General features: G+C 35.3%; 1 protein-coding gene across 1 annotated transcript; it reads right to left on the minus strand.

Moving 5' to 3' along the window:
* Window positions 1–476: 476 nt before the first annotated feature.
* LOC142613291 (tobamovirus multiplication protein 2A) lies at window positions 477–7,279 on the minus strand. The gene is made up of 7 exons (XM_075785579.1): window positions 7,127–7,279; window positions 6,206–6,518; window positions 3,071–3,170; window positions 2,715–2,795; window positions 2,530–2,634; window positions 1,255–1,464; window positions 477–857 (listed from the first exon to the last, which is right to left on the minus strand). Exons 2-7 carry the CDS (start codon window positions 6,442–6,444, stop codon window positions 750–752), a joined length of 843 nt encoding a protein of 280 aa, XP_075641694.1. The 5' UTR covers window positions 6,445–6,518; window positions 7,127–7,279; the 3' UTR covers window positions 477–749.
* Window positions 7,280–8,342: the final 1,063 nt, after the last annotated feature.

The following is an 8,342-nucleotide window of genomic DNA, read 5'->3' on the forward strand; positions in this document are numbered from 1 at the left end:
ATTAAAATTCAGAGCAACAACGGTAATGGCAGGCAAGCCCAATTCCTCACCATTAAATTGCTAGTAAACCCTGATAAGAAATAAAAAAGTGAAAACTACCAGCAAGATCACTATATTATAAAAAATGCAGCTAGTCCGTATTACGTGAGGAGAAAATACATTCTACCAATAATTAACACAAGACAAAGATGTTGCATGAATCCTCGGGTTTAAATGGAATGAATAAAGAAAACTGGGAATCCGTTTGATAATGTTGTTCTAATAATCTTGTTTAAGTTTTTTGAAAATACGGGTAAGTAAAGAAATGATGTGAAAATACATGTGTTGTTTAAACAATAAAAACTGTTTAAATACCCCTACCAAACAACCCCTGAATATTTTATGTAATGCAAAATATTGTTGTAGCCTTTAGACAAGCAGAATTTCATTTTAATCCTTTTTTTTTTCCTTTCAAATTAAAGCAACTGGGCAGAATATCATCATTAACTCTTGTTAAATAAGCTATGCTCACCTGCAACTCCATAAGAAAAAAAAACCCTACTGTAGCCTTACAGTTTTACACACCAAATGGTAATTCATTTGAAGAGGAGAGAGAGAAGGTTGGGGAACAAGAAAGATCATGAAAAACGTGTGTTTTTACACAAGCTCAACAAAAAGAAAAAGAAAGAAGAAATGTGAAGTTACAAACAGAACTGTCTATGAGCATTCTTCAGAAACCAGCCCAAATTTGGGAAAAATTTATCAAGTCATCACATGATGGTGCATCGGCTCCTTTCCTCTGCTGGCTGTGCAGCGGCTTGCTGGTACCTGTGTGACTCGGATGGGTTGTACGTAAACTCAGAAGTATCGAGCCCATACTGGTTTATATACAGTTTAAAAAAAAAAAAGAGAAAATACAGCAGCAGTATTAGCTATGCAAGCGATGGTCATTATGAAAAGTAAATGAAAATGAATAGATTAAATACATAAGCGTTAACTATCAGATCATCCATACTAAGGTCAATACTCGGCACAACACAAGGTGTAACTACAGAATTAATGAATTCATTAGTAGCTGGTGAATTAGTGAATCACATGTGTGCCAGGATTGACCCCCAATTGCTTCATGCCAAACTGAGCTATCATCTAAAATTTGTCTTATGATTATCAAGATCATTGTGCAGCCACAAAAAATCATTCAAGACTGCCAATGGACACCCCACAACTTTGCAATTTAAGCACTCAAATAAACTCTTCTACTTGAACAGATCATACCTTTTCTCTCATACGTGTACTCCAAGCATCATTTCTACCAGGACGCTGATCAAGGGTGCCAGCAACAGGTACACCTGTTGCTGGAACTGGTGGCCTATTGACGAGTGGCTGCCTGATCTGTTGCCTTCCGGCAATGAGCTCATCATCACTGTCATACTCTGGTGGTCTGTTTGCTGCCCTGACCACAAGGGCTAACAAGAATAGCAGTGCCTGCAATTCATGTAGAATCATAATAAAGAAGCCATTTGGCAACCACAAGAAATAAATAATTCTATTATATAATGAAATTCCAACTTTGTCCCAACATAAGAGTCTGAAGTCACCAGAAGAGAGACAGAGAGTTGGAAGAACACTCTATTTACTAATCAACGCATACCAACACAATACATGCCAAACATCGGTTATTTTGTCCTAATTTCACGCTAGGGAGTCAAAGAGAAAGATCAAGATGGTGTACAATTATGCAAGTCCAAAAGGGAACTTCAACCCAAATCTATGGTATTACAATTAACAGACTCTACCAGCATGTTGCCTGCTCTGGGACAATTTCAACCCTCAACACTCATATTTCAATTTATGGTTTTATCATGTCATACACTGTCACGTATTTCACACATGTTTTGTAAAAGTTCGCACAAAAGAAACATATACACTAATAAAGTTGGCACAATTGGGATATTTGTAACATAATTACAAGGTGTCTAGCAAAGTGATTTCACAGTTCACACCATTTAGTTTTGAGTTTGAACCAGAGGTCCCAGGAAATTGCACCAAAGTATTTCTTGCTAAGAAAATTAATGAACTGAGGAATTCCAAGGTTTGTAGGAACCAGAAGTAAAAATTTTGGTAGATAGGGATCCCATAAAAACTTCTTTCAGGGAATGCACCAGACCCCTGGCCAGAAAAATATATATATATTATGGACCACAAAAGAAACTTCCTTAGATTTTTTCAATTAAATGCCTTCTCATTTATTTTTTGCTTATCATTAGTGTGTGCACTTGAAAATAGATCTTGAACAGACCACCGCCTGGTATTTTGTGTTTGCTTTCTAAGAAGTAACCTTTCCTATCAAGCAACGCAACAGTCAGTTGCTGCAATTTGGAAACTAAAAAAAAAAAAAGACAATTTATTGGCATTGTTATGCTCAAGAACCCCATCACATTTCCACTTAAACAAGTGGAGCCTATATAGTCAAAAGCATGTAGAGACATGATTTTCAACAATGTGAAGATCTTAGTTCAATAAAAGCAAAAGTGGTCATGTTGTGCTTACCTCCAAAACAACAGCTCCAAGAGCAACCCATTTGGCAATTTTCCAATTCTCTTCCAGAAAAGTATATATCATGTCAAAATCTCCAGTTCTGTCTATTGGAATTTCCTAAAAACGAACACAGACAACTAATTAGGAGACTAAACATACAATCTTAAAGTTGAAATATAAATTAACAGAACACTCACTGATTCCCAGCTTTTGTCAAAAAATATGAAGGCCGCACATCCCAGCTCTACCAAGATTAATAAAATCACCAATACTGAGTACTGTGTTGGATTAAGGGAACAAAATAATAAAAAATAAAAGTGAAAATTAAAAGGAGGATGATACAAGAACAATCTATCAACCATTGAATTGTACATCTGATGACATTCCATGATACATGATATTAGTATGCATAGGTGCGGTGCATATAATGGCTGCAGAGCAGTTATTCTTTAATGGATAGGCTATGACATAAATATCTTGAATCTTTTCCTTAACTCTTTGATTAAGGGAAATTATATCACTTCTCTAAGAAATATATAAGTTATTTGGATACACAAGTCAAGCAACATCCATTCCTTGTTACAGCTCCGATGCAACCAAAACAAGAAATGATGAAGATAATTGCTCCGATGCCGATAAATAAGTATATGAACCTGCAAAGACATGATTAACAGAAGGATAGGAAAAATGAATTAGGCAGTTCAAGGAAATGTACGATGCCAATAATTTCTGTCAATTGTATTGTTCAAAGCCTCAAAGTGATCGTCTATAGATTCACACATATTAATACACGCATATCTAGGAAGAGACAGTAGGGGTTCATTCAACAACACATCTGTGTGTGTGGGTGCATGCACTTGAGTTATATGCCACTATAAAAGAAGAGGAATACAAGTATACAGCAGTTGTAGAAAAATAAATATGGAGATGCAGAAAAAAAGGGCAAACTATCAACACTAACGAGCCAATACTAAAAACCAAGTTGCAGCTTTGATGAATTTCTATTTTCTCTTTGTTTTTCATAAGTCAAACTTCCCACAAAGCTTGAACCAAGGACCACATCCACCACCCCGTTCTTATCCCATAGAGATCCCATTGAGCCCAAAGGCCATTGGCTTTGATCAATTTGTATTGGGATCAAGACAAACTCTTGACCAGGAAAAAGAAAAAAGATATATATATATATATATATATATAGACACACATGAATACAAGATAATGCTTTATACCAAGTTACTTAAGGTATCGGAATCAAGATAGACTCCCTACAAATGACTACTTGTGAAGTACCATGGAATTGGGGGGCATGGCACCAACACTCAAACAAGACCTAAATTTAGCTAAGCATGGTTCGCATTCTGATCTTGGCGGATCTGAATTTAGATGAGGTAAAGTTCAGTCCACTTGCATATGCTATACAGAAACTGGATTTACATAATGGTTAGCACTTCCATCTCTATTGCAATTACACAAGTGGGTAGGGAATGTCAAGGGCAGCAAGCCCACTGCAAAGCCAAAATTAGTATGCTGACTAGTCAACTAATTGAAGCCTTTAGGGTTCCATTGGGTTTATGTGCCACTAAGGCAATCACTGAGCCCTGCCTAGGTATCTCAATTCCCAAATACCATGTTAAGGAGTATTTTCTGAATCACTTGATTCAATTTGGAGGCACCATAAGGAGATGTGGAGGCCACAACTAACGTGAGTTGAGACAAGCAGAAAAGATACAATAGCTCATTGTCTGGAGGATAACATAACAATAGAGCTGGATGGCAGAAATCAATTAGTATAGAAAATACATATTGTTTGAGATATAGTAGCTTTAAAAATGGAGTTAGCTGAGTTAGGTGATTAATCCATAGGCTGAATTTGAAGCAATTTTACTACATATGAAAGAAGGTCAATGGAACACCAACAATAAAAGAGGAGACGTTGTGAGAGGGAATACAGTGACAATGATTGATCCACTATAGTCTAAATAGAATCACTTATCAAAAATTATAGTCCATATAGAACTAATGGGAAAAAAGGACAATCTCTGTAACAACATCGAGTAGTATGAGATCTTGTCGCTGGGATTTTCCTTCATCCATTTGAAACATTACTTGACCATACAAAGATGACTGTTCCAAAAACCAAAGTTCAAAACTCTGTAAAGCAGCTTCAATATTTTCACAATACCCCATAAACAATGTTTTATTTTTTCGGGTTTTTTTTATTAGTAGGTTACGCACCTGATGAATCTTGAACCCACAACTTCACCCTCCACCCAAGTAGGAGGTGCCCATTGAGATGCTAGAGCTCAGTGGCATATTTTGCAGGCACATTAAACTTTGGTAAAGAGTGGTCTATATATATTTTGTTTAGGTTTAGGAATTACTTATAAAGAGTTGGAACCAATTTCTAATGTCTCAAGCCAGGTTCAATAGTTCACTTACAGCAATTAAATGCTAACGAAATAATTTAAGCTTAGAAAACCCAAATTGTTGAATATGTATTTGTTTAAAGATCAGTTTCAAGAACTTGTGAGACAGATTTGCAACAGGATTCACTAAGTAGTAATAAAAATTTTAAAAATATAAATATCTTGTGACACAACATTATGCACCTTACAGACCATTCTTGTTCCACAATGAGAGCTTTTTTTGGAAAAGGTACACAAAACCTCCACTGTGGTTTCTCCATAAAACACAAAACAGCTGTAAATTATTGAGTGATTTCGCATAAAACTAAAACCACAAGGGGGTTGTGTCACACTCAAAAACTCTAGGGGGTTAAGTGTTACACTCAAAACCTTAAGGCTCTTTATATCTTACAGGAAAACCATAAGGGGCTTTTGAGTATTTTTCCCTGGTTTTTTTTTTTTTTTTCCTTTTTTCTTTTTCTTTTTTTGGATTGGTAATTACACACCCACCCAATGGATTTTAAGCCCATGACCTCACCCTCCTTGTTGTTACAGGGAGAGGAGATGCCCTTCAAGCTAAAGCTCATTGCCACAATGAGAAAAGGTGAACCCTTGCATCATTGCCAAGATTACACAAGGGATCACACAAGTGTTTGTGTTTGTACATTTTGTTACTGTGTATATATATATAATTAACAATGATCAATGTATAATCAGTTAACCAAGTTGCTTTCCTTGGTGGTTTAACAATGATCATTTGCATTATTGCACATAGCAGAGATAAAGACTACAGCATAAAGTACGTGAAGAAAGTATGCAGCATGAGAACTTGACTTGAGGGCATTGCTGCTAATAATTATTACTAAGACAATACAATTCATTGCATTACAATCAAGGGTGACATGCAAGGGTTCAAATACTTAATTAACAATCTAGAAATAGAAATACATCCATTTTGCATGGCATTCATTTCCTTCTTCTTTCAAAGAATGGGGACAAAGAAAGGGAATGCTCAAACACGTCTTTCTTCATTCATTTTCCTTCACCTTCCCTCATTCTCCTGCCTCCCCCAAAAAATAGAGGACCTCAAGACATTTGAGCTATAACACATTTGTTCAATGGAAACCAGACACAAGAACCCATTTCTTCATTTCCCATAAAACCGCATTTCGAATTCAAAATATATACCAGTTGTTCTTAACAATGAGTTCAAGCATGACAAACTAACAACAACAGAGAAGCACAAAACAAAAAAATATACGAAATGAGATCAGCAGCCATACCAAGCTTTGGGCAGGTCATCCAAAATACTAGCCGATAAGGAAACACCCATGAGCAGTGGTCGACCAAGCTGCACTGAATTTCCATCACCGCTCACCGATGAGGACACAAGAGCATTAGTGGTGGTTCTTTCGTACTCAACCAGCAAGTAGATCCCATAGCCCACCATGGCCAGACCCACAAGGGTCAACAAGAGGTTCAGAAGCTTCAATAGACACTCCAAGCACCCTCTGCATGCCATTCTCTACAATTCCTCCAATTCCCTAAAGTCAAAATCCAAAATGGGTCTCTCCTATTTCATCCAATAGCCAATATCTTGCACACAAAAGTACCACATTTACTCCAAAATATCGACAACTTAAAAAGTAAAAATTTCACAAAATACTTAAAAACCCAGATAAAGAATTGAGTAATGAATAAAAACATCAGAAAAATTCAGCCCTTGTTGCTTAAGATGTTAGGTTAACATAAGCATAACTAAATTTTCTAACTTTAGATTAATTCGTTATCTAATATCCCAAAAAGAAACTGAAAAATACCCATTAAGCAAATTTCAATGAAGCTGAAGTTAATTAGTTGAAAATCTAATTAGGCCTTTTTCCCTTCACATTTTCTCAGCAATCTAAAAGACTATATGTAAATATGTTAGTAATCCCCCAAAAGCAAAACCATCAAATCTGACATTGCCGAATGAAAAGTCTGACCCCAAACCCCCAAATAAGTTCTCTGATCATCCAGCTCACGATGCAATGCACGCGAATCCTCAATTAAAACTCCGATTATCCAGAAAGTTTTCCATAACCCAATTAAGCAAATAAAAAAAAAAAAAAATCTAACCTTGTTAATCTTAAAGAAAAAAAAAAACTAGAAAGAAAAACAACGAAGAGAGAGAGAGAGAGAGCTTAGAAAAATTGAGTACTTACAAATAGAACCGATAGCTCAAAACAAATATTGAGAATTTCTGTCTCTGTATTTTTTTTCTTTCTGATTCTGAAAACAGAGAAAATGAGAGAGAGAGAGAGAGAGAGAGAGGGGGTGATCTGGGTGAGTCTGGAATTTCAAAGGTGGAAGAAAATGGGGTCCACTTTTGTTCTGTTTTTTTTTTCTTAATGGCCAGCTCAGCTGCTATTTTGCTTTATCCACTCCTATTTTTGATTATATAAGCGGAGCCAACCTGACATTTGTACCCTCTGAAAGGAACGGAACGTGTGTAACATTATTAAAAAGGACCAAAACTTTTCCTAAGTAGCGTGGGGTTGATAGTGTCATTATGGCTTTTGTCGGTCTTTCCAAACTGGATGGTGGCACCCAGGTTTACGTTTCTTCTTTGGAGAGGAATCTATCTACCCATTGGATCCATCATTACTTCACTAGTCCTTTTTTACGTGATTTTTTTTTTTTTTTTGGGTTGGTTAAATTATCTACTATTTGCATGTTGGATAATATTTTTTTGGTTTCAATTTTATTTTAAATAATTTAATTTAATAAGTTAAATTTTAGTTTTTTTGTCTCACAAAAAATAAGATGGTCATTTGACACAATTACGACTTTAAAACTAAATTTTTATTATCTTCTTCTATATTATTAATAACCGGATTTCCTCAATTATAAAAAATAATAGAATTTTCTATTTGAGTTTCATCATTTAATCCATCAAAATCTAGAAAGGATTGATAATAGGATTAGATACCTAAAATAGAATATTGAATAATTGTTATTTTTTTTTTCAGTTATCAAAATAAAATAAAATATTGTCCTTGTTACTCTCGTTCGTTGGATAAAACTTTCAAGTTTGCAGGTTGCCTCATTCAGTAAAATGGTCTGTCTTTCCCTTTCTCTATATTTGCTGCAATTGAATAGATGGGCCATGCGTTTTACATGTAAAAATGATTTATACAATTTTATGGTAGTACTAGTACTAATATTTACTACCATGCCTACAACTTTATAGAGTTGTATGCCTGAACATAAGTATTCTGTAACCATTTTCTTATAAATTCTTTAAATGTCTAATATTGTTCTATGGTGATCATGTTTTGATTCAATGTGGTCTTAGGAATGTTTGGTTGCTTTGGGATTTGAGCACAACATAGTTGTGTGGTAAGTTATAGTTTTTGTGTGATTTAGTCTTATGTGGTT

The sequence above is a fragment of the Castanea sativa genome, chromosome 10 (genome assembly GCF_040712315.1).
Source record: "Castanea sativa cultivar Marrone di Chiusa Pesio chromosome 10, ASM4071231v1".
In the NCBI taxonomy this organism is placed as follows: Eukaryota; Viridiplantae; Streptophyta; class Magnoliopsida; order Fagales; family Fagaceae; genus Castanea; species Castanea sativa.

What these genes read in the sequence shown, in the direction of transcription:
- LOC142613291 (XM_075785579.1), bottom strand. Translation starts at nt 6,444, where the DNA reads ATGGCATGCAGAGGGTGCTTGGAGTGTCTATTGAAGCTTCTGAACCTC. An exon ending in GATGACCTGCCCAAAGCTTG is followed by an intron (nt 3,171 to 6,205) that starts GTATGGCTGCTG and finishes ATGTCTTTGCAG; the next exon opens with GTTCATATACTTATTTATCG. An exon ending in TTGACAAAAGCTGGGAATCA is followed by an intron (nt 2,635 to 2,714) that starts GTGAGTGTTCTG and finishes GTTCGTTTTTAG; the next exon opens with GAAATTCCAATAGACAGAAC.